This window comes from Lutjanus erythropterus, chromosome 4 (genome assembly GCF_056507025.1).
Source record: "Lutjanus erythropterus isolate fLutEry1 chromosome 4, fLutEry1.hap2, whole genome shotgun sequence".
Lineage (NCBI taxonomy): Eukaryota > Metazoa > Chordata > Actinopteri > Lutjaniformes > Lutjanidae > Lutjanus > Lutjanus erythropterus.
Genome location: NC_139320.1, coordinates 27,207,168 through 27,234,875, shown reverse-complemented (window position 1 = coordinate 27,234,875; position 27,708 = coordinate 27,207,168). Strand labels below are relative to the sequence as shown.

The following is a 27,708-nucleotide window of genomic DNA, read 5'->3' as shown; positions in this document are numbered from 1 at the left end:
GTCCTAGGTGTAAATTTCACAGGGTCCTCCTCAATATTTAAAATGTGTCCCTCTGAGTATAAAACATGGACATAGCACTGGGACTTCTGTTTTGATGAACCACTTGCCCGAGAGCTTTACTGCGTTATAGTTTGAATCATCTCCCAGCACCTACATTTTGCGTTTTCATTCACATAAGTAAAGACATTTCCACTGTAAAATTGATGCAGAAATTGGTGCATAAAAATCAACCACCAAAATGGAGAAAATGAGGAGTTTGATACTCAAAGTTTCCTAGTGGAGGACGACTGTTTGTGTCCCCCCCAGTGTTAAAAGAAAACCTACGCCCTTGAGTCTTAAATTAATTGGCTGTCACACTTTTTATTTTGTCTCAACTAAAATTGTGCTCTTGTGAGACTTTTCTGCTACATAAACCAACATTATGTGGACGCTGAGAAGACTGATACTGATATCTTTGTTGTCACTGATATCTGACATGCTGAAATTTCCCTTGGGATCAATAAAGTACCTATTAGTCAATAACCAAATCTTGCTGCTTGCACATCAAAGTATTCCAGAATATTACATTTGGAAGTTAAAACAATGCTGAAACCATGTTAAGTGAAGTTGCACTGCTGGTTTTATTGGCTGTTTTGTGTATCTGTGGTCAAACCTCGATCATATCACAATGTTGCTTGTTGTATTGTGTGATCGGTATTGATCTGACATTAACGAAGCCATAGAATGGTCTCATGCATGAAGAAGGAGAAAGAAAATAAAGAGATGGATAATAGAGTGATGGGGGAGAGGATGTGCTCAGACTAAGGAGAGTGTATTGATCTTTGCTTCATGATGGACTGAGAGGCCGCTTGTCACTCTGGCAGCCAAAGACAAATGGAGCATCAGCTGGGAAGCTTTGCGGCTGTGCTGACCAACAGGAAAGAAGCAAACAACAAGAACAACAAAAACAAAAAACAGCCGAAAGGTTAAACCGTTTCTGGGGGAGGGGGATTCTAGCTAAGAGCAGTGCACCTCATTAAATACTCAGCGTAAGCCCTGTGGATTTCATTGATTGCTGGTGTCCAGCAATGCCTGAGCTTTATCCCGCACAGGCAGCCTCCCCTGAAAGAAGCGAAATGAGCATGAGCCTGAAGCAGGGATGATTGTTTTTGCATCTTGAGTCTATTTCTGACCGGGGATCTTAATGTGGGCTGGCCCGGGTGGCTAAAGTGGGTCATAGGGTGAAGCGGACATGAAAGGGCTGACACAAAGTGGAGTCATCCTTGCTGTGGGGCATCTCACTGCCTCCACTCTGGTATAGCACGCACACACGAAGCCACTGCATAACACCAACCGCCCCTTTTTCTGCGCCTCGCTCAGTTCCATCTCTGTTTTCATCTCTGCCACTGTCCATTTTTGTTTTTGCCTAATGCTGCGGCATCAATGAGATTTTCATCTCTACTTGCACCTTGCTGCACACTGCGGATATTACATTTGCAGCTTGTCCAGAATCCCAAGATCCACTGGCATCCCAATAAACACACACATTTGTGTTGCTCAGGCTAACCTTAACCCCCCCCAGCCACATCCCTGGTCTTAACCCCAATCCTTCCAACCCAAACTGACCCCTTTAATCCTCTTAAAGAAGTAAGAAAAGGCAAAACGCCCTCACTTTGGATATGTGTGTTCTTCTTTCTATCCGTATGAGGACCTCAGACTATTTGACTAAGCCCCACTCTTCTTAGTTACTGTTGCTACGCCTGTCAAGCTTTCCATTTTCGCACTGTACATATGCTCTTTACAGTGACAACGGTGGGAACTGGTGGTAATTTTTGAAACACTCTGTCTTCGATTCCACAGCAACTAAACAAAAGCAGCTTCTCATTTCTAGCTGACGACGGCTAAAGTGATGACTGTCACTTGCAGGTTTCAGAAGTGTAGCTAGCTAAGTTGTTAATGCTAAAAGACTGAGGCTAAAGCTACATTCCAGCAAACATTAAGTGAACGGTGAAGACCGAGATGTACATGTGTGCAAAACAGAAATACACTCATTAAGAATGGAAAAGGAAGTGCAGGGATTAGATTAAGTGCACCAGACCTTGAGACAACGGTCATCCAGCCAGACCAGGTGGACCACAATTGCCCCAGGAAGAGAGGCGGGGTAACAGCTAAGCTAACCCTGCTTAGACCGGAGAGAGCGAGCCAGAGATGCGTCACTGACGACCCACTTTGATTATGCACCACTCTACATTTTCGTCCTCAAACCCTCCATAATAACTAGAACAAATCCCAATTCAACCCCTGGGATTAAGCCATGAGTTTGACAAAAGCAGTGGTATCATCAGTAGTAAGCTAGTTAGCTTGACATGCTAACATTCACAGCTTGACAGCAAAGTTTTACCCCTCCTTCATACATTTGCTCTTGAGTTGTATGTTTTCGAAAGACTACAAAAAAATATGCCACTCTCCAAACTCACAAAACACTAAGTATGTATTATTTCAAAACATAAGAGTTTGAGTTGGGCTCAAACATCAACAGCATGTTGCCTTAAAATGTTGTGTCATCTCATATATTTTATTTACAGTGTAAAGTGATTCTTACATGTGCATCATAGCTCACGTCTGTGGCTCGGTGCCTTTTCCTCTAAATTTTGACGTCTTCTTGAGTCTCCATAAGCACTCTGAGGATGCCAAATCTTTTTTTTTTTCTTCTTCTTTTTTTGGTCAAAAATGTCTCCATTGATCGCAAAGGCTGTAGACCCCTGAATTAAGGGACTGACATTCAGTAAAAGTATAATAATAGGAGGAGGGAAAAAAGAATTAAATGAAAGAGGCAGATAGTCAAAATGCAGAGCCTGACGGGACAGTTACATTTGCTAATCTATGATTGGACAGTGGGTAATTGGGGGAGGGGCTTAGAGAGGGGTCGATTGAAAACACACATATACTCGGGCGTTGCTCCAACAGGCTTTAGGACCCTGCATTCCCGTCGTAATAAGGTAGCAGAGCTGAGGAGCAGCAGAAAGAAGAGAGAGAGAGAGAGAGACAGAGGAGGAGGAGGAGGAGGAGAGGAAGAGGGCTGCTGTATTTGTAAAGTCAGAGAAAAGCTGAGAGTGGCAGAAGAAAGTTGACACCGTGTAAAGAAGCACTGCAACCGCAGCACGGATTAATGACAGAGCTTCTCCTGTCTGAGAGGAGGAGACAGCGAGCCGAGCAGGATGCGAGGAGAGGAGATGCTGCTGTGCAGGGGGAAGGCGAGTCTTTGACAAAGCATCCACATTACTGCTGCCAGGCTGCACAGGTGTAGCGATTAGGTGCATCATCCTGCATCACTCAGCTGCATCAGCGGACAGAGGGATGAGGACAAGTTTGGCTGTTTAACTCAGCGCTGACAAACCCTGTCTCACAAACACGTGTAGGACATACACACTGTGCATATCGAGACACACATACGCGCGCGCACGCACACACACACGCACACACCTTCTGCACATGCCCACGCTACAAGCGAGTCAGTGGATCCGTGTGTAACAGCGTTCAGTCCTGTGGATGGTTTAAACTGGGACGCTGGATTTCCCCCCGTTTCTCCTCGGCGGACAGATCCAGGGGACAGGACAGATCGGGACAGGACAGGACAGGACGGATCCGAGTGTCCAACGTAAAGGTGAGAAGAATATTTAAAGGAACAGATAAGAAACCTTGAGCTGTGTCACTTTGGGTGAGAACAAAAGAAAATCCTGAATTCTGTTGTTTACAGAAACACCATAACAACACAGTCAGCATATATGTTGACTCTTTTGTGTCTTTGACATTTCTTTTAACGTAGTTTATCATAACACTGTGTTACTGTAACGTTGAACATTAAGAAATAATTCGTTTTTCCCCTATTATCTGTTATTGTTCCATCACCCCCACCCCCACTCCTCCCTCGGCAAAACACCATTTGTAAATGTTTGTGATGAGTTACATTAAAACAGTAATTTAAGAAATACTAAATATGGAAGTGCTCATGTTACAAATATAAAACGGCTGTATAAAAAAATAGATTAATTATAACTAATTCTAATCTGTATTAAAGCTTTATACCATAATTAATAACTTAGTGTGACACTAATCTTTGCAACCTAATCTTACTACAGTTGCAACTACTAGTCGATTAATTGATTAGTTGTCATTAAATTAATTTCCATCTATTTTTTATAATCGCTTATGGTTTTGTGTCATTTTTGTAAATAATTTTCTTTCTGCTTTCTTTGCTCCTCTATGACAGTAAACTGAATATATTTGGTTTGTGAACAAAACAAGACATTTGAGGACAATTGATTGTATCGTTGCATCCCTAAATCTTTCGTATGTTTTTTGACAGTTTACTACAATAAAGTACTTTTCTAGAAAAATGCTTTCAGTTCTAGCATGTTACTATTATAGTGTGTTTTCATGACCTGTTATGTATATATGTGTGTATGTATATATGTATATATATATATATATATATATATATATATATATATATACACACACATATATATATATATATATATATATATATATTAGCCTATACATTGTAAAGAAATGAAACTTCATACATAGGTTCCCCACAGTTCAGTGCCAAACACACTACATGTGGCCTGATGTAAAGCTCTTAATGTGTAAATAATTCACACTCCAACAGCTAGAAACATGTTTCCACTTCAAACATGTTCAGTATATAAAAGAGAATATTGCCCGTCTTCAGTTGCTTGTGTTTTTATATCTGTTATAATTTATTAAATATGAGAATCAGAGTCAAATTTATTGCTAAGTAGGTTTACACATAAGAGGAATCTGCCTTGGTGTTTTGCTGCATAACACTAAAGACAGGCATATAAAAGTAGACAAAAAAATAAATAAAGAAAGATAAAAGCAACTACTGCAAGTCAAGCAGCATAATTAAAGAGCAGTATGGTTTTGTGCAGGAATGTGCAAAATATTCTCCAAGGAATGTGCAAAAGTTCACAATATGCAGTATAGAGGCATTTGTGCATGATCCAATGTGATCTATTCCATATGTTTTTATTATTGTTTTTTAATATTATACATGCCAAAGTAATAACACTTGGCATGCAGATGCCTCATGCAGGAGTGCTGGACTATGAACTGTACCACTGAAGCATGATACCACCATGTGGCCAGTTAGGATAGGGTAACCCTAAACCTAATCAGCTGTGAGGTGTTGGTAGAACATTCCTGGTACAAACATGTTGAAACATGTCACCAATAGCGCCACCATGTGGCAAATTATAAACCTCTGCTGTGTACAATTCCCTCATACTTAGAACAAGAAACATGGTTTTACCTCCAACTTATTCAGTTTATTAAATCTTTTAGCACATGAAAGCTGCAAGCTCCAGCAATCACATACATTGTCTTATGAAAATGCACAGTCCAAGTTTGACTTTCATGTCAGTAGTAGGTCTTGAATCTCTGTTTTGACATGAAATCTTTGGTTCAGGGATGTCTGAGAAAGATGATTTATTTATTATGATCATGTTTCCAGTGACAATAATCTAGATCTGTCTCTTAGTGAGTGAGAGAAATGTTGTATTACCGTAACATCATTAAAATGAGCACCATACTGCTATCACCTACACTGCAGGAATGAGAGCTGTTCACGTTTCATTATTACTCAAACTAAAAATTCATTTTCTCATTGGTTCCTGTGAATATTCATGAAGATATACAGTAGAGGATATGTTGCTTTAGAGTAGAAGCCCAACAGCTGCTCCTTTGCAAACACACACAGCTCTGCACCATTGTTCATGTTTGTATAGCGATTTACATATGACAAGCCTGGTGTGCAGTAGGCCTATATATAAAACTGTGGTCCGCTCACGCAACATTCCTGAAACCTCAGACAACCCGACACATCCACATCCCTGAACACATTTTCATCTTGTGTTCAGATAGAAAATCTTTCAGCCTTCTACCAGAATCTAATGTGGGAGATCACAACATATGTATAATGTGTTTCAGGGGACAGAATGAAAAAGGGCAGTTCAAGTGCTTTCAAAGGACACGCAGGGTGTTTTGCTTGACAGCGGTCCTGATGTCTTTTCTCCACTCTTAACCTGACTGTGCTCTGTGTGTGTGTGTGTTCACATGTGTGCGCTCTCTGTGTGTGTGGGGGTCATTGTCAATTAGAGGCCAACAAATATGGCCTCCCTCTGTGATGATGATGAGACCATGTAATACATCATCGCTCATGTTAAGATCTGTGAGAGGCTAATTACCTCATTGGCTCATTGCTGCACGAGTACTCTGACACACACTTGTTTTGGTTACTTGTGAGGACATTGTATTGATTCATATTAGTTCCCTAAAGGCACCTTGTCCTCAACCGTAACTGCTACATACTAATTTAATCTTTACCCCTAACTTAAGTATAATTCTAATCATAACCCAAGTAATTCTAAAACATCATTGCCTTACCATATTTGGACTAGCCCTTTGTCCCAAAATTATAACTAGTACACACACACTACTTTAAATAACATTAAAATAAAACACAATATATAGTTATTGATATGCTACGCACAGTATGTGCAATGTCAACGTGAAGTCCCAAGTTATTTGTTTATAGTGACCTGCGGAGGATGAGTTGGGGAATTTTACAGCCTGAGTAAAGAAGCTGTTGTGTGGTGCAGCAGTGGATACTTCTGTATCTCTTGTCAGATGGCAGCAGTTTGAACAGGCTGTGGCTGGCATAGGTATTGCCTTTTATCATTTTAGCACTTTTGGCTCTATGCAGGAACCTCACCTCCTTGATGTCATTGATGCTCAGTAGATGGGTACCAATTATGTTCTGGGTGGTTTTAAAGACTCGCTGCAGAGTCCTCCTGTCCTGGGCTGCACACATCCCATGCCAATTGCTTTCTATTACGCTTCTGTAAAAGTTGATGAGAACTTGGCACTGGAATTTTGCCCTCTTAAGTTTTCTTGAGAAATACGTCCATTTGAGCCTTCTTTACCAGGGTGGACATGTGTGATGTCCATGACAGGTTCTCTATGATGTTGATTCTCTGTGCACCACCCTGCAAAGTGGTTAATTTCCTCATGATATGAAGTCTCATTGTTTTAAATCCAGCCAATGACGGTGGTTTCATCTGCAAATTTCACAGCTGAATTCTCTGGTGTCTGGCAGAAACAAGAGTAGACTAAGCACAAAGCCTTGAGGAACTCCGTCATTCAGAACTAAGGTGGAGGAGGTCAGACCGTCAGTTCGAACTGTCCAGTATCAGCTTCATGGGGTGTATCGTGCTGACTCCTGAGCATTCTGATGTAGATTTTGTTTTCTTCAAGCTGAGTGAAGACTGAGTGCAGGGCAGTGGAGATGGCATCCTCTTTGGATCAGTTGGTTCTGAATACAAACTGGTGAGGATTCAGCTCAACAGGGATGTTGTTGTTTATGTGCTGGAGAACCAGTTTCTCAAAGCACTTCATTAGAATGGGTGTGAGCGGCCCAGGGTGGCAGTCATTTAGACCAGAGACTGCAGACTTTATAGGCATACGGACGATGGTGGCTGTCCTGAAGCAGGTAGTGATACGTTGAAAAACTTCTTAGTGCATGGCCAAGATGTTATCGGACTCAGCAGCTTTACTCTTATTCACTCTCAGCAGGAGAGGCTGGTCCTATGGAGGTGCAGAAGACTTGATAGCTGACTTTTTCTTGAGGAGAGCAAAGTGAACGTAAGATGTGTCTAGCTCATCTAATGATGGGGGCACTCTTGCTTTTGTAGCGTGCGATGTTCTGGATCGCTTGCCACGTATCTTTAGTGTTTTGCTGTTGAGGTGTCTCTCCGGTCTGTGCTGATGCCTCCACTTTGCCTCCTTGGCGCCAGTTTTCAGACTCACTCTGGTGGTGCTGTGAGCCTCCTTGTCACCTGGATAGAGCCCTCACCTCTCAGTCATTCAGTCATCCAGGCTTTCTGGTTGGAGAATGACTTTACTGTCTTAGCGGTCACAACATCATCCACATATTTGCTATGATTATGAATCAGTGCAGAAAAGTTAATATTCTGAAATTTAAAACTTAATTCTGTTCATTATGTTTTGCTGTAACAACTTTGTAAGACGGACTGTACATTCCTTACAGCGACATAGGTTCCTTCTTAATTTTTGGTGAGGATGCATCAAGATGCATCAAATTGGAACTGAATTGTGAGGTGCCAAGAGATTCCCACCCCTACTCTTTATTCAGTAAGGTTGATGTGATCCTCCTGGGTGGTCTTATCTCTGATCATGCACCAGTCTGAGCACTCGAAACAGTCATGTGGAGCTGCTGTAGCTTCATCTGTCCATAACTGTTTCAGATGGTTTGACCCTTTTAATCAGCTGGCAGTAAGCTGGCAGGAGAAGCGGGGAAATGTGGTCTGATTGTCCAAAATGGGGACAGAGTGAGGTCTCTTTAATTAAAATCACCAGCTGTAATAAAAATACTGTCCAGTTGTTTTGTAATATGAATGCTGATGACTTCAAATAGTTCATGTGCTGCAGTTTTTGAATTTGTATCTGGGGGAATATAAATGGCAGCAACAAAAGCAGCGGTGAATTCTCTGCACAGATAACATCTGAACACTAAAATTCAACATTTGGGAAACATCGTCCATCAACTTTGACTACATTTGAGCACCAAGCATCATTACTCTTACTGCAGTACAGCTGATGCAAACACACATCTGCAGTCGAGGTGCATAGAGACATCTTTATTTGTACCTTTATCTGTCCAACCAACAAAATGATCTGTCTTCATATATGTGTTTGGGTAGAAGATCAGTAGTAGGTGTGGTTTATACTTACAACCACATTAAACTGGTCAAATGTTTTGCTTTCAGGATCAGTCAGAATAGTTTTATTGAGCCCCGGGGGGGAAACTGTTTTTGTTCCAGTTGCTCCCATTCAAGAATAGAAGTATAAACAAGTGTATAGACAATATAAGAATAGAAATTGTAAGTATGTAGAAATGTGTGCATTACACTAATGTATGCAGCAATATAACAACAGTCATCTAATATTAATTGGCAACACAAGTGTCGTACATTCAAGGCATCAATATGATTTAATATTATCATATAATTAATTATATATATTTCCACATCCTCATACTGCTTTACATCTTTCTCTTTTTTATTTTTAACCAATCTAACTTTTGTAAAATTAACTGCACCACCTCCCCTTTAACTGGGGACATAAAGCAATAAGAAAAAAAAAGTTAAATAAATCTAAGGAATCATTTTTGCATTGAAAATAAAAACGTACAGTAAAGATATTAAGAATATCCTCCAGTTGAAGGGAATAATCTTAACTGGCAATGATGCTACATTAATGTTTCTTGATGTGTTCATTTACTGCAGTTCACATGACCAGAATATTATACATATATATTAATATAATAATAACATTACAATATTAAGATTAAGTACTTGTGCAAAAGTGTAGGCTACTTAGATAAAAGTAGCACTCTTAATATTACTGGGTCACATTTTGGAAATTATTTTGTCCTGAATAATAACAAGCCACTTCAGGTAGAATAACTATCTGTTTCTAACGTATTATATGTGCTCTCCTGAATAATGTATTCGGATTTTGGGGGCATCCCAAATCTGTAGCCTTTGTTCTGTGTCTGTTAAACCTCTGTTAAGCGCTGTGGTGGGTTTGTAACTTATGTAAGTGTACACACATTTTTCACTGGCTTTATCATTAACAACTTACTACAATTAAACATATATATTTAAATAATCCTGACAATCAAAAAACAATGGCCAAATATATCAAAATTTTAAAAAGTCAAAAAATAAAATCCATTACATTCTACAGTGTGTTTAATGCTATTGGGAATGTACAAGCTTTTAAATAACCTGATCAGTCTTATTTGTCTACACAGTAACATCCACAAACAACCAGTACACATCCATACGTGTAAACCCTGGAGAATATAGCAAACTGAGGTGCATCAGCTGTAGAAAACACAGATGCACACATGAGACACACACGCACACATGCAGACACCGTACACACAAATGACGACACAGAGAACACAACAGTATGATATATAGACAGTCCCTGTACAGTGTGTCCCATGTGTGTCCACTGATGTAAAACAGAACGCTGAGTACAAACATACAAACACACTCTGCAGAGATGCTGCTGGAGCCATTTGCAACATATTGCAGCTTCTCATTCCTCGGGCCTCATTGCACACAAGCACCAGCTGTGCGAGTAGTGCGTGTGTGTGTGTGTGCGTGTGTGTGTTTGTGATGTGTGTAGTTATGTATGTGAGAATGTAGGAGGCAGGGGATGGAGGGTTTGACAAGATTTGTTTACTGTGAGTGTGACTGAAAGGGCAAGATGATGCAAGGCTGCAAAGGACTGCATGCATGTGAAAATGAAAAGACTGAGTGTGTGTGTGTGTGTGTGTGTGTGTGTGTGTGTGTGTGTGTGTGTGTGTGTGTGTGTCTGGGGTTAGAGTGGGTCATACCGTGGACTGATTAATGAGCTCCCACTGTCACACACACATTCTGCATGGGGGGGTTTTGAGTAAACCCAGCGCCTGCGTGACTTTGCTCATTTGTTATTACAGAGTAATTCTGTGGAAATTATCCATCCTTTGCAGTCTAATGTGACAGTAACACATCCTTACTGGAAGGCACTGCAACGCTGGAATTATCCCATCCAGTTATTATCAAGCCGAGCAGAGGAACAGTACTGAAATGGCAAATTAGCCTCTGCTTCATTTATCCTGCAGTGAGCACTCCACTCCATGGTGAATTTGTTTCCATAGGAACATGATGTTACTTTGGGCTTCACGAGCTGTGCAACGCGCTCCACGTCTCTGCCTGTGTTTTGCTTATCTTTTCTGTTCAGTTTCCTCTCTGCTCTTGTCAGTCACTCCGCACAGACAAGGAAGAGGGAGAGAGAGTGTGAGGGGGGAAAAAAAGGGCTTGGAAATGAAATCAATAGGGCCATTTAACCACCACTTGGGTTTTCAGATTTTTTTTTTTGTTTGGCATATCTTGAAGCCTGCTCTGCTCTTATCAGCCTGACATCGCTGTTCTTCAAGATGTCTTTTTATTGAAGCCCACGGGCGTTTACAGCTCCAATTTCCTACCGCCACTGTGCCGTTTCTTTTCCACAAGTGTGTTCACTGTGTCTGCAACCCCTAAATCTGTATCAGCTGAAATGTTACAGCAATTACTTCCAGCTCTGTGCATGGGTGTGTGTGTGTGAGTGTGTATGCTGAGAAAAGACTGCAGAGTTGCTGAAAATCTGTAGAAGAGTCAGCAGCAACAGTTCTCTGATTTTGCGACAAAAGTTTAAAGCGGTATTTTAGTGGTTTCACGGTTTCATGTCTTAAAGGGATAATTTGGCTTATTGCAGGAGTGCCAGTATGGATTCTAAGCTGTGGACAACGTATTTTAGCCACTTCAAGTAAGGTCCATCCAAAAAAAGTTGAAGTTTACACTGTTGTTAGAATATTTTCACTGCCTTATTTTGCTGTCAGACAGTCTTTTTTTGACAGGAAACTGCCATTATAAAAGCCAAATAGCTTTCTCTTCAAACCAACCAAACTACATTGGTGAAATCAGCAATTTTACCTCACAGAACACAGGAGTTGCTTGGTCCTGTTGCCTTGATTTGTCAGTTTGTTTGTGTTGTTGTGTGACTCCAATGAATCTGAACTGTTCATTTATAACACCAACCTCACACAATAACACAAACAAACTGACAGATCGAAGCAGCGGTAGACCGGCAACTCCTGTGTTATGCAAGGTAAAATTATTGATTTTACCAATGGAGTTTGGTTGGTTTGAAGGGAGAGATATTTGGCTCGTATTACAGCTGTTTCCCATTGGAAAAGCCTCTCTTACAACAAAGTAAAGTAGTGAAAATATTCTAAATATAGTGTACACTTAAACTGATATTGTTTTCTTTTTAGGTGGAAATTTTTAAGTGGCTAAAATACCTTTTGTTGCTGAGTCCAAAGCAGTAGATTGCATAACTTCTGTGCTGGTGCTCCTCTCTGCTTCTCCAAACTGTGGGCTTGTTGTCTGGCATTTTCTGTAGCTAATACACTGACTATCATTAAGCGCCTCAAACAACCCCACTTTAAATGATCCAAACTATCCCTTTCAGAAAAAGCTTTCTTATTATGCAGCAAATAGAAATTGTACCCAGGAAGACAAGTTTTGAGTTTCGTAGAGTGGCTTTACTGAAAAAGTATTGGCTGGATTATGAAGAAGGGAAGGAGTCAGATCAAAAGCAAAAGAAGAGGGCTAGAAGTAATGGATGGAGCCGAGTAAATGTGTGGTTGTGTATGGCAGACTGAAGAGGAGAGAGATAGCGAGGGAGAGGAGAGGAGCTCTTGTAAAAGTGTTGGTGGTGATTTGCAGCCGCGTCCTTGCAACCTTCCCTCTACCTGACTGGATGTTTTATGAGCGTTGCAGAATCAGAAAAGGAGGCAGGCTTATAATACAGCTGACAGAAGTCTTTTTATGGTGGATGAGCAGAGGTGCGGGGGTGGGGTGGGGGGGGGGCTGTAATAAAGCTGAGTGCATCTCTCCTGGAATGAAGCTGCAGCGATTGGGAGGGGGGCAGAAGAGAGAGAGAAGGCTGGTGAAGTACTACAAATATGAGTGTGTGAGTGAACGCAAGTGCATGTGTGTGTGCAGTGCGCACCATATGTCCAGATACGTGTGTGTGTGTGTGTGTGTGTGTGTGTGTGTGTGTGTGTGTGTGTGTGTGTGTGTGAGATGAGGGGGAGGCAGTAAGTGCGCAGCCGTTGCTGACGTCAGTGTGTTGAACGATCACTCAGCTTGTTCAGTATGAGAGGCACTAGTCCTCCATAAAGGGGGAGTGTGAAGAGGAGGGGGGGTTGCACGGCGAAGCAACGCACAGAGCAGAATGCAGCCCTCAGCAGCACCACGCCAGCCCAAAGACACCCAATTATTCCAGTTTTTTTTTCCCTGTGCTGTGCAGTGAAGCGAGCAACAACGAGTCATTGAATTGATCTCCAGCCTGTGAAGCACTCTGCCATGCAGAATGAATACTTACTGATGAGATATTATGTAGTTGGTTGAAATGACACTTTTCTTTCTATACCGGGAATGAAAAAGAAAAAAAAAAAAACCTTAACGCACAATACAGAGACTTTTTTCATTACTTCTCACTTGTCAGCTCACAGTGGCATTTCTCCACCACTCAGTTCTGTGCTACTTTTAGATGTTCCCAGTTTGGAAAACGTGAAGTCGGTCTTATTTAGATTCAGTTTCATCACCTCACACCACTACGTCGTGTTTTAACTCACTTATCAATTCCATGTCATGGAGCAATCAGGTTTGCATATGTCCATTTTCTAAGCAGCTTATCCTGTGCAGGGCCGTTTGGTGCTGGATCCTGTCCCAGTATGCATTAGGTGAGAGGCAGGGTACACCCAGGATATGTCAACATTGTTAATACATACACTTTTACACTAAGCTGGCTAAATGTGAAATTTATATTTAGGGCTGTCACAAAACAAGCTTTTCACTACACAATTGTTGTGGCCAAAAGATGATAATTATATTATTGTTAAAACTATAGAAAAAAAATGCCATTAGCCAAATTAATTTTTAAGTTTGTTCATTGCGAATATTGTCTTTTTTTTTTGTAGTGTAGGGAGGTGTGGCGAGGTTGTAACCACTGTAACTGACTGAAGTGTGCACAGTATGTTTAAGAGGCAATGAATTATTTATGTAAGGGATAATGTACATTCAGCAGGTCGTTATTGTGAAATAAATCAGACAGAATAAGATGGGGTGATGCAGAAACCCGACGTGAAGCAGAAGGATCTTGACTCATCCTGAATTGGTTTATTTCACAATAACAACCCGCTCACTGCATATTATCCTGCTTGTTACATGGTTGTATGCCAAACAATATCAATAATTTGACACAAAATTATTAATTTTAAAATAATTTGAGTGATTTAACAATAATTGTATTTCTCCTCTAGAGTCTATGATCAGACCTGTGTCCATAGCAACGGTCTGCTCCTCATAGCAACGTCTGCTATAAAATAATAACAGACCTTAGAATATTGTAATTGACCAATCAGAATAGAGTATTTAACAAAGTCATGTAATCATGTGAAATAATCATGTCTCGTTTTATTTAATTTTTCCTTTGTTTATCAGACAGCACTGTCCCTGTAAATTAAACCAGAAAATCAAAATAACTTTGATTGTGTCTCATAAATACGACATGTTTACCAAGCGACCATTATTTCCAGCACTGCTGCATTGAAACGTCCATCAAATCAATATGTTGTGATTGTGAATTCATCGCAAATACATAAAAACAGCTTAATGACACCCATTTTGCTATATTGAGGCTCTGGATAAATCACTAAGGAGTAATATTTGAATGGCCAGCTTAGTATGGATGGTGAGCTTAACGGAGAGAGAAAAAAGGTGCATTTTCAAGCTTAGTCTGCCTGGTGTGGACTCACGCAGACACTAATCAGCAGCTGCAGAACACTGACCTCAAGCACTTTCTTTATTTTCTACTTTCATCATATGAAGAAATACATATTTAGCTCTCGGGGGGGTGGCAGTAGCTCAGTCTGTAAGGACTTGTCTTGGGGACCAGAGGGCGGCCGGTTCAAGTCCAGCTCAGGCCGAGTTTGGACTGGAGGCATGGAGAGGGCAGCATCCATCGTGTGTGTGTGTGTGTGTGTGTGTGTATACAGGCCTGCATGTTTGTAGGGTTTCTAAGCAACTGGAATGTAGAAAAAAACTAAATGATATTTGTGTGGAGTGCGTTTTTCATTATAAAACTAGCATCTCTTCATTTTAAAAGCTGTTAATTGTGCCAGTATAGCGTACTGGAGTCTTACATTTTTGTGTATCATTAATGCTAATTTATCAGCACTGCAGTAACTAAGACTGTGCAGAGTTACAGTGTGTCCCTGGTCTGCCTTGAGCTGAATACATGTAGATATATAGTGCTGAGTTAGCAGTTTTCTCAAACGCCAGGTACAGGCCTTCCTCTGAAACACACTGAGCTGTGTGGGCACACTGGAAACTTCTTTTACTGCACTGGACCTTATTTTGTACCTTGTATCCTGGAACTATGAATCTTAATGCTGCAAAACGAACTGAATTTAGAGACACTCGTTCGTACTGATGGGTATGATTAGGATTTTACCAATACTGATTGATACATATTGATACTCTTATTGATAATACATCACATAATTTGGTGCAGAAAATATAAGAGATGGCATGAAAAGATGTGGACAGATTCAAAAGTGATTTTATTATTACTTTTTTGCAGAAATAAGTTAAATTCTTTCCAGACTTATTGCATTTAGCTGAATTTTCATTAAATTTAGTAAAGTGAGCCCACACTTCTGAACGTTTATGTAACATAAACATTATGTATTTATTTATTCTTGTTTTTATTATTTATACTTTTATTGTTTTAATATTTTAAATTTATCTCCTGTGTTTCCTCATCTAATTTCTATCTAATTTCCTCATTATCATGATGTAACATGAGTGCTGATTGTATGGGTTTGTGTGATCCTGTGTGTGGGTGTGTGGGCGGGGTTGGGGGTGGGGGGGTATTCTCTTAGCTATGATTGTAAAGCACTTTGTGCTACAATTCCTTTTGTATGAAAAGTGCTATACAAATAAAGTTATTATTATTATTATTATTATTATTATAAATATCGATATTGTCAAAAATATTATTATCAATATTTTTGTACTGACCAGTTAGGAACCTGCTGGTTCTAAATCCGTAATTATTCCTCTGATGGATTTTAAAGTGCTACTTCCTGATATTTTTGATGGTATTGTGAATTTGTGTCTGTGAGAGCAATGATGATTTTGTGACTGAATCATCTTGTTGTGATGTTTCTGTGTAATTTGTTCTCTTTTTTTGCTTGATGAATAAACCTTTACTAACTAGATAACTGCAGTGTATTGATGCGTAATTAAAGGGATAGTTCAACAAAAAATGAAATTTCAGTCATTATCTACTCACCCTCATGCTGACAGAAGGATTGAAGGAGATTGCTCGTCTGGTGTAATCCAAGTCTCTTAAAGCCCTGACATGCCAAGTTGACTTGAAAGATGATATTTGCACTATATTTTTAGCCTGAATCTTCACTGCAGATCCTTGTCCTGAAGACAGTTTAACATGCGTGTGCACACCGTCTGAACTGGGTATGTGTGATGTGACGTGTGTGAACGGCGTGTCGGGACTTTTTTGTTTTTTTCCAGTTGTTTTTCATTCACTCTGTTCCATTAATTTAAATTGTTTTGGAGATTGTGCAACTCTGTTTTCCTGTGAAACTCCAGCAGTGTTTTACAGACTAACAAAATAAACCCGACCTTTGGTCAGAATGAGGGTGAGTAGATAATGACTGAATTTTCATGTTTGGGTGAACTATCCCTTTAAGTAAATTCTAATCATACATAACACAGTTTGAAGGGTTACATTGTAGCTGTCGTATAAAGTTACTTAGGAGTAAATGAATATGTTAAGTTGTGGGATCAGTGTAGCAGTTATTATTTCAGTAGTATTACGATGAGGCTTTACATTGTGGGGAGTGTATATTCAAGGGCTGGACGATTTTGAAAAAACATCTAATTGTGATTATTGTGATATTACAGGTGATGGTAATTTTTACATTATTATTCTTATTTTAACTGAAACACATGTTAAAATGACGATGGTGTGATTGTGTTTGCTGGAATCTGTACCAAATTAAGATGTTTTCTTAAGTCTGTAGAGCCTGATTCGTAGGACAGGACATCTCTGTCTCATGACAATCATTCATTTAAATGTTTTTTTGGACACACATTTTGCTCCTCCACACACACTTTGCTTACCTCCTGTGACTTGATACATGCAGAAAGCCATATTGCGATTTCAATAAAATTTCGATTGATTGTGCGGTCCTAGTATATCCACATGTTCACATCGGAGGATTGTCTCTCTGGGGGCAAAAAAGCTGGTAATGTTAGGCTAAATAGTAAATCACATACACAACATTTTCTTAGTCATGTCTGCTGCACTTTCATGACATCCACTTCTATTTTAACAAATGCCACAATCCCCACTGCTTCTGAGAGATTTGCATCAAGACACAGCTGCACAACAAGTCAGTTACATTTTTTGTTTCTCAGGTGTGCTAAGGAAAGTCTCATCTCCTTAGACAGGCTTTAATTATATCTTTTGTGATCAATTGAGGCCCACAGTTTAACAGTGAGATTTCACACTATGTTGAGAGGCAGAAATGGAATAAAATTAATAAACGCGAGGCCAGTTTGTTTTTGTGTACTTCTCATGCAGCCCTCTTTAAAACTGACATTAGTCATCCTGTTAAAGACAATTTGTCTTGCCGCTGTCCTGACAGCACCTCAGGAGCTGTGCTGGCTGAAAGGACATCTGGGTGAGGACAGTGACGCGGTGACGGAGGCTGGAGTTGGTGAGGACTAAATGGACAGACACTCGAGTAGCACTTACGGTGCACTTATGCTGCGCTGACGTCTTGTGTCTCTCTTGCGCTCAGACTTAGAGTTGAGCTGTAGTCTAAATATTTTGTGTGACCTTGTCCTTCTCTTCACAGACCTCCTCGTCCTCATCTGAGAGCCGGACGGAGAGCTGCCTAACTCCTCGTCTGGACTGAAGGAAGCCCCCTCAAGGTGGACGGGTACATTAAAAATACATGTCCTAAAGGAGCAAGCCCTACCGTGGTGAGCAGCAACCCCACGGCCATAAATCAACACTGGAGGACTTTGATTTCTTCATTATCACTTCCTGCGGGAACAACAGAGGAACAGGCATGTTGGCAGGCCTGCTGACCTGCGGATGTGCACCATAGGATTCTATTTCTGGAGCCTCATTGCTTTTACAGATTAACTGCCCTCAAATATGGCCCCAATCCGTTCATTGTGCCACTAGTTTGACTGCTGCCGGTAGTTGTGCATATTCAGGCTTCAAAACAACCCACTGTGTGTCAGTCCAGTTGGTTTGAAGGCCTGCAGCCTTTGGCCTCTTTTTTTAAAAGCGGTGTCCGTGCACTTTTTTGAGAGGAACAAACATGCAGCTGCACGTCATGACAGCCTGAAAGTCATTTTTGTTATTCCCTTTACAGTCATCACCCATTTCCATCCGGAGCCGCTGAAAGGAAAGATTGACGTCCAGTGCTTTCATGCTAAAAACCACGACACTGTGCTTAGATTAAGACTTCATCTTTTATTGCAGGAGTTCCTGAGGGCAAGTCACGCAGAAATCCCATTGCCCGGTATTTTCATTAGCCTGTCTGGGGCTAATCAAGGTCCTCCATCATCCGAATTGACATTTCCATATTGTATGAGAGAGAAAGTAACTGACATTAGCATATTCATGAACACTGACGCACTCAATCATGTGAAATGGAAGACATGGGGCAAACCCTGAGCTATCAAGCCCTGAAACAAATATCTTATGACATGTGAGGAGAAGAGGATCTTGAATCCCCCAACGCAACTTCAGCACATCCCACAGCACACAGGACAAGGCTGCCACTGGCACATTTAGGATATTTCACTCTGACATAAACCTCACATGCATTGTTGTCCTCTGGAACAAGGCCTCTAAGAAGAGAAAAATTAAAGAATAGGGTTAAAGATGGATTATCACTGACACCGTAAAGCCAGCAAAGCAGCTGCTTTTGCATAAACCCACTGGACGGACACTCTTCACAGATCTGTAGATTACATTTTGTTGTTGATGCGGTGGCCTCTTGTGTGGTTGGTATTAAAAAAGAGGGATGGAGAATCTTGATGAGCTGGAGCACCCTCTTCTGGGAGAAAGCGCCAATAACAGCCGGGCATCAGGGCAGGGACTGGGGCCTGGGACCGGACAGGCCCCCGGTGGGCTGTTTAAGGGCATCTTGGTGAAGTGTGAGGAGGACAGGGCCTACCCTCCGTTAGCGTGGAGGAGTTATTGTGGACATCCTCCTGAGCTTCAGCAGCAGCAGCTACTGGATCCCTGCTCCTTACCTCGCACACTGGAGTCCTTTTACCCAACGGCCCCTATCTGGGGCCACGCAGACTCCCTGCTCAGCAAAGACTACCTGGAGACCACCTTTGTGGACATTCGGCCCGGCTCCACGCTGGAGAGGAAGCTGCTGGCCGAGACGCAGGACTTCCACAGTGTGTCCTACAGCATGGATGATGAAGACGACCTGCTTCCTGACTCTGACGTAAGAAATCCCAAATTTTTTTTCCTGTGTACTGACTACTGAGTTTGTGCATTTTATTTCCAAATTGTAACATCAAACATTCATTCAGTTATATTGCAGGAAAGCAGGGGCTCAAAGGAAAGACCAGTCATACATAAATAGAAAACAAAGCAAAGTGATATTTATATCGCACATTTCATTCCAGGTGAGGGCACAATGTGCTGCACAGAACATTAGCTACCATGGAAGCTGCACAAAGACTTTGTAGATAATATAAGAATAAAACATTAGGCACAAGTAAACACAATTAAAACAAACATAAATAATACAGTAAACAAAAATGTTAATGCAACACTTCTATTTTTGTCCTCACTTTTCATGAGTTGAAATAAAAGATCTCAGACTCCTTCTATGAACACAAAAGACTTTATGTCAAAATGTGTTAAAATCTGTGCTGAGCCCGTGCCTTAGATTCGTCACAATAAAAGGCCATTCTTAAATGTGCAGTTTGATCTTGAAAGCATTATTTGGCACTAAACAAAGATGCTATACCAGGAGGGCAAAGTCATGACCGGTCCGACTCTGCCTCTGATCACTCCTCACGCCTAAACCTAAACAACCCCTTCAACTCATTAAAAATGGGAGGAAAACAGAAGTGTTGCATTTATATTTAAAAAAGTAAAGTAAAAGTAAAAGTTAATCAAATATGTGAATAAAAACTGAGCTGAGCTGGTGGAGCGTTCGCCTCATGGGTGCAGCTCCTGTCTGTGGCTCTTTGCTGCATGTCATTGTCCTGCACTCTGTCCCCCTTTCCTGTCCTCACTTCAGCTGTCCTGTCAAATTAACAGCATAAAAGCCCCCTAACATATATATATATATATATATAAAAACATGAATAAGTGAGTACAATAAATACAATAATATTGAAGACCAACAGTGTTTGATCAATAAAACAATCGAATTAAAACAATAAAAGTAAGAAGTACAAGTAAAATAATGATTAAATAGGGCTGAAACTAACAATTAGTTTCTCAGTGAATCGATTAAATGTCTTGGCTGTTAGAAAAAAAGGAAAAGAAAGCGGACAACAGTCCAAACCTAAAGATATTCAATTTATGACACAAAACAGAGAAAAGCAGCCAAGCCTTACAATGGAAAGGCAGGATCAGGAAATGATTGACATTATTTCTTGATAAATGACTTGAAACAATGAATTGATTATTAAAATAGCTGCAGATGATTGAATTGATTAATTGACTGTGTCATTGCTGTACATGTATGATCTAATAATAATCTAATTTCTTGTAATGATTTTATGTAGTACAAATGTTCTATAATTTACATTTTTGAACAGCACTGATCAAAAAACAAATTCAAACAACAAAATATGAGAAAACAATAATAGTAATGCTCAAAAAAGAAACATACAATGCCTTTAAAATAATAATAACAACACAAAAAGACTCCTGTGTTTGTTTGTTTCTTTGTTTTGTTTTGTTTTTTTTGAGTGGTATTAAACCACAAAAACATAAAAAAGTGTAAAAAGTTAGTTTGGAAGTAGGATATAAAATAAAATTGGGTCCAGATGAAAGTAACCGCATCTGAGACAAAGATTTCCAGTTTACTAAAATGTATCTTTTCCTAGCTGTACTGGCAAAAGTAAAACAAAGTGTTCGACAGAGTTACTTATTTTCAAACCTCCTAGTATCCATCTAATTTCTACCACGTCCTCTTTGTTGCTCAGAGAGACTCTCACATCCTCAGTACTTAAAATAGACATACGTATGAGCAGCGTATTTTCAGGGTAGGTAGCAGCTGAATGGTTCTGTCAAAAAGGCAGATTACATAAAGCTCATCTCCTGCTGCGGTGCAGGTAATGACACTACAGTAATGATGGTGGATGCCAGTTCTATTTCATAGATCACTGAGCAGAGCCCGGCCCGAAGTGAAATGTAAATTAGCTTTAAGACTCTTATGGTCATGTGATGTTTTGGGAGTCATCATGAGAATGTATATGCTGTAAGTGCCACGCATAAGTAGCTGCTGGTTGTTTAAATTATTCTGAAAAGTCTCTCAGCAAGGTTAAATCAAAAGGTCCAGTTATCACCCACTGTGAGCTAAAAGGCTTGCGGCCGTTTTGCAATTATTACTTTGATTAAGAACACGAGCGTGTGGACAAACACGCAGTTGTACAGTGAAGTCAAGAGGAGCTGGCTGCTGCAAAGTTTAGGTTAAGAGTTTGCTCCGCAAGGACACAAGAACAGCACACGGAATAACTTTTTTTTTTTTTCCAAGGCTCATTCTGAATGCTGGCAGTGCAGTGATGCAAGGCGCGGGCCTGTGGGAATAAAACCTTGCAGTGACCTCAAAGAGGCACAACACAACATCCCCTTCTCTTTTGTTCCACTTCAAACGCTTCGTTAAAGGACTCAAACTGTCCCCCCTCCCCCAAAAAACCTCCTCCATGGCTTCATGCTGTAGTTTCACTGTGGAGCTGATCGATACCATGTGATGCCAGAGCAGGAGAGATGACCTCAGGAGTGTCCTGTCCTGAGCATAGAAGGTGGACGAAGCTTAAGGGTTTGAAAAGTTAAGACTTAAAACTCCATTTTCTTTAATGGCCAGCAGGGGGTAACTCCACTGGTTGCAAAAAGAGGTCAGATTGTACAGAGTCCTATGAGAAAATGACCCTACTTCTCGCTTGATTTATGACCTCAGGAAACAGTTTCCAAATGAGTTTATGGACTCAATCAATAGTTTAAAGTCTTTGTCAATACAGCATGATGTTCATTTTGTAAATTATGGTCCCATTTAAAGTAAAATAGACAATAAAGCAGGTTATGCTCTAAGTTATTCTCAATTAGTCTGTCCAATGCAACATAGAGGGCTCACAAAACTCAGATCAAACTGTCAAACTAGGCAACACTGATCAAATATGGATCAAGATTTTGCTACTGCCTTTCCTGGTTCTCGCTTAAACTGTTTTCAGAGACATAATGTTCTGTTTAGCTGTAATACAAGAAAGATCCTAACAGTGATGTGTTTCAATAGTGATGTGTGTGATTAATTGTCTGGAGGGCAGGTGCTCATCTTTTACTTACTGAAATATTTACATATATTTATTCCAATACCCATACAGTCATGCATATGTTTAATACTAAACAGATTTGTACCAAACTATCAGTTCACACAAAAATTATGGTGTTTAGCATTCACTGTTTCTATATTTATTACAAGAGCAAGCAACAGTGAAGAAAAAAGTGCCACACTGTGCTTTAGTGGGCTATATAAGTTTTCATTATATTTTCCATAAAGCTTGCAGGTGTACATCAGCAAATAAACTCCATCACATAACATACAGTATATGAAGGCATCGCAGAGGAAGGAAACATTGGAAAATAATAATACAAATTAATACAAAACAATATATAATACAAAAGTACTTTTGCCCCTTCTCTTAATAAATTTTTCAATTAACATTTAATGACATTATAGTCCTACTAATATAACTAAGACAATTCAGGACAAAGTTACAGCTGCACCAAACATACCTCTACAATTTAGATTACTTGTTAACCCCGACCTCCCCCGTCTCCCATTATACATTCATGATATTTCATCTCCATACAATGCATAGTAAACAGAGAAAAAGAATAAAAAATTATGCATTTATATTATATTTCTAGCTGCATTGTCCTTCACTGTTCTCTGAATAAATCAAATAAACTAGGGCTGCACAATAAATTGAAATATTATCAAAACCACAGTCTGGCCAAGTGCAATATCCAAAAGGCAGAAGCTGCCTATATTTTTCTATTTTTTGACAAAACAGCGTTATAATGAAGTAGTGCAGAGCTGCAGAGATTCAGTGGCCTAAAAATGTTGTTCTTAGATGAAAGGAAAGATGTTTGTTTGGTACAGAACCCAACAGATGTCAGGTCATCATTACTTTAATCAATTTTTTTCAAATGGGATGCAAAAATGATCATTCCAACTAACTGAATCATAGTACAATATCTGTCAAAATAATTGCAATAAGATTTTTTTAGCACCTTGTGATGTCAGAACTGCATCAGGATGATCGCTCCAAAAGTATGAGAATAAATCAGGACAAACCGATCCTCAGATCAGAGAGTATTTTAACAGACTGACAGAACAACCATGTGGAGTGAATGACCTCAGAAAAATTAAAATAACCTTGTCAAGTAATCTTTAAAGTATTGTGTGTAATAAATGCTCTCTGATTCACCCCTGTTTGAGCTTCTTTAAAGTTTAAAAGCAGAGACAGAAAAGCTTCTTTTTTTTTTTTTTTGAAGCGTACTGCTGATGTATGAAGCGTTGGCTCAAATGTTACAGGAGCATTTTTGGAAAAATGCACAATTATTTCACGCACAAACTAAAACAAGCCGAGTAATATGACAGGGTCGGAGTGAGAGAGGAAGTCAGATTGAATATGCAGCTGTTTCAGAAAGATGCATGAGTCATGATTCGCCTGCGGTCAGCACAGCTACTGCACATCCAGTCTAACCCCATTCAGTCACTTTATCTTACAGGCACCAGCAAAGTTTTACACTTGTTGTGGAGGACATGAACACAACATAACAAAAATGTTTTGATGCTTCCAGAAAACACTGACTTATGTTAAAGTATATTATCTTTATATGTTTGATACAGCTTTTAGGATGAATAATAGTCTGCATAGTCATACACTCACTAACCTCTGAGTTTAAAGGGTCAGTTCACTAAAATTACAAAACAAAAACCAAAACATATTTCTCACTCATCAGTTTTCAGTGGTTACTTTGAATCAAAGAAATAGTGCTTATGAAATCTGTGTCCAGCATGTTCTCTGGACTGTCCAGAGCAATGGCATAGATGAAATACTGAACAAGGTGTCAGGGGCCCTGAGCGCCTGTTTGAAGTAACTGCTAACAGTTCTTTCGAAAATCAATTGTACGACTACAAAGAGACAAAAAACAACGACAGAGACACAAAAGTACCACGAGGAGACACCAAAATACAGAGGGTTTTTTTACAGGTATGGCCAAGTGGGGCACTGACTTATGCAGGGGTGGCATGCAGCGCATGTACGCAAATACACACAGTTGCACATTTATGCACCATTTCTCATATTTAATTTACTTAACAGTATCTTACAGTTTCTTATTGCTGTGTTTAAAATTTGTATTTCATACTTTATTCTTTAAGTCTTCATAAGGAAATTGTGCCTCCATTGTACATAAAGATAAATATTTTAAAACAAAACCAAAATTATGTGCATGAACAGACAGCATTAGAGGGTCTCTGTGCAAGTTGGGTAACAGGCCCTTTAACCTGAACTCAACTGAAGTGCACTCTGTTTGAATCCCAGGACTCATCCATTGATGACTTCAGTGATACAGACAGCGAGAGCAACTTCCCTCTGATGATCCCTCAGGACTACCTGGGCCTGGCCTTTTTCTCCATGCTCTGCTGCTTCTGGCCCCTGGGCATCGCTGCCTTCTACCTTTCACAGAAGGTACACACACACACACACACACACACACACACACACACACACACACTTAGTCCTGAGCTGACGAGATACAACCTGGCACTGCAGTTCACAGCCCAGGGTGATTTCTTACCCTGTGCAGTGTGTGGACTAACAACAGGTCCGGTGTCTTGGAGTTTAGACAGCGAGGATTACACCTAGATCTGCAGGATTACACCACAAGATCTCTGAAACAGCACAGAGCTCACGAATGCAAAGGATGAGGAGTGCAATTGTATACATTTAGTTCATTTTAAAGTCACATCACAATTCTCTTTAACAACAGTCTCTTATGCCATATTTTATGCAGAGGTTTAATTAAAGGTCCAGTGTGTAAGATTTAGGGGGATTTATTGGCAGGATGTGGCAGAAATGGAGTATAATATTCATAAGTATGTTTTCATTAGTATGTAATTGCCTGAAAATAAGAATTGCTATGCTTTTGTTAACTTAGAATGAGTTGTTTATATATATAGAGGGCATAGGTCCTCTTCCACAGAGGTCGCCATCTTGCACCTTTTGCATTTTGCACAAGTCTGTATTTAATGTTCATTTTGTCCAAATTTTTTCTGAAAGCTTACAGATACGGACAAACTCGGGTTGACAGGCTTTAATCAGAGCAAATAAAAAACAGAAATAGATGAAGCAGCTTTAGCGACGCCCCAAAATAAGAATATCTGCTGAACAACAGACGGAAACAATGAATGACCTAATCAGCTTCTAATAAAATGGTGATCTTCTAATAAAGAAAATATTTAATAGGCCTGTCCTACATACTTGGAGGGGGAGGGTGTGGCGAGTAGGGCTGGATATTTTTTTTGTAATTACAATACCAGTAACAATACCAGCATGCTTAAAGTAATACAATAGAATACTTTTTACATTTTACATTTAATACTTTTTCCATCATTAGCTTCTAGCTACTAACTATTGTTGCTGGGTTATTTCCATTGATATCTCAAAAGTACTGAATACTGATACCCAGCCTCAGTGGTGGGGTGTTGAAATCTGCAAGCTCACTGCTAGATGCCACTAAATTCTACACACTGGTTCTTAAATAGTAAACAATTATAGCAAAAAAATGAGCAGTGTGTCACTAGTCAACCCTGCTGGCATGTATATGCAATACATCACCCCTGCCTTATAATATTCATATTTCCAACGCCAGCTGATGTATTCTTCATCACATGCTACTGTAGCAAGGAATCTAGCAAGTCAACACACTGAAAAATCAGTATACCAGCAAACATGCTGCTTTCTCTCCTCTACAAACGTTGAGGGCTTCACTATAATGTATATTTTGAATTATTGAATAGTAATTATTGATGCATTCATTTATAGACAACTATAAAGTTACAGCTGGAGGGTTTATTTTTTACATCATATACTGTTGGGTCGCTTGTAAATTTCATAAAGGGATCAATTAAGTGTTATTTCTATTCACATTAATACACTATAATTAATTTGTTTGTTAGATTTTGTATTATTAATTTAAAGGGATAGTTCACCCAAAAATGAAAATTCAGTCATTATCTACTCACCCTCATGCTGAATAAAGGCCAGGTTTAGTTTTTTAGTCCACAAAACACAGCTGGAGTTTCACAGGGAAAAAAGGATTAAAACGAGAGAGAGAATAAAAATTGGCAAAATGCAAAAATGCCTCCATATTGCTCGTCTGGTGTAATCTAAGTCTCCTAAAGCCCCGACATGCCAAGTTGACTAAAAAAAGTTATTTACACCATGTTTTTAACCTGAATCTTCACTGTAGATCCTTAGCTTTTAGCCACATCTTTTGATCTTGTGCACATGCACACTGTCTGAACTGTGTGTGTGTGTGTGTGTGTGTGTGTGTACTAGTACAGTACTAGTTGTTCTGTAAAAGTGTTCATTTGGTAGCTGAGAGGATCGGTCTCTTCCAAGACAATGTTGGTGGAAATATGGAGCAGGTTAAAGAGAGAGGGGGGAACAACATCACTGCACAAACTATCTCATCAGTCACCATTACCAGTGGCAGTGCTGAATATCCCCAAACACCTCTATCTCCGGTCGCCAGAGGCCCCTGGTTTGTATAGGCATCCTTCCAGCAGTGCAGGGGGAAAAAATCCCATTAACGCTTTTGCAAAGCTAACTGGCAGCAAGCTGCAAAGGCCTTTTGATCAGATCAATGGCCTTCATTAAGGTTTAATTAGAGTCATAACAAGAAGCCCCAAGGTGATAGATTTCCAATATTGTTGAGTGCTGCCTAAAACAGGGGTCAGAGTCAAAGACAAGGACTAGAGGCAGAGAGGAAGGAAGGAGGAGAAAGTGATGAATGAGGCGCAAATGGCCGGCGTGATTCAGAGATGGAGCATAATATGGGCTTAGTGTGTGATTGGAATGAGCGGAAGAGGAAAGCGGAGGCCAGGGAGGACGTTGACAAATGATGACGAACGGTTCTTCTCTCCTCTTTTTACCCCTCCTCTAATCCTTATCTCACTCTCCTCTCTCCTCCCGTTCCTCAGACCAACAAGGCGTCGGCTCAGGGGGATTTTCAGGGGGCCAACGCGGCGTCTCGCCAGGCTCTGTGGCTCTCCGTGCTCTCCATTGTGTTTGGAATCATCACGTACATCTGTGCCATCGCTGCGTTGATCTCCTACCTGTCTGGAAAACCACCATAAGAGCAGCTCTCGCACAAGGATACACAGACCTCTCTCTCTCTCACACGTCATGAATATCAACACATGCCAACATATCACATTTAAATGTAAAATAATCACAGTCTTAGTCAACCCTATCTGCAGTCATGTTTTAATCTACACCAAGATGGAAATGCAGAGAATGGACAGTGGAAACACATCAGGAGAGCTGGAGTATAGATCACAATCTCTATTCGCTAATTGGATTAGGACCAGCTCAGAGGACGTTCCTGACACGTGAAGCAAAATAATTGAAAAGGAATTCACCG

General features: G+C 40.1%; 1 protein-coding gene across 1 annotated transcript; it reads left to right on the top strand.

The window, feature by feature from the left end:
- Positions 1-3,009: 3,009 nt before the first annotated feature.
- tmem91 (transmembrane protein 91) lies at positions 3,010-27,708 on the top strand. Its single transcript, XM_084716400.1, has 4 exons — positions 3,010-3,643; positions 17,633-19,252; positions 24,603-24,749; positions 27,266-27,708. The coding sequence occupies exons 2-4, from the start codon at positions 18,818-18,820 to the stop codon at positions 27,419-27,421; spliced, it is 738 nt and encodes a 245-aa protein (XP_084572526.1). The 5' UTR covers positions 3,010-3,643; positions 17,633-18,817; the 3' UTR covers positions 27,422-27,708.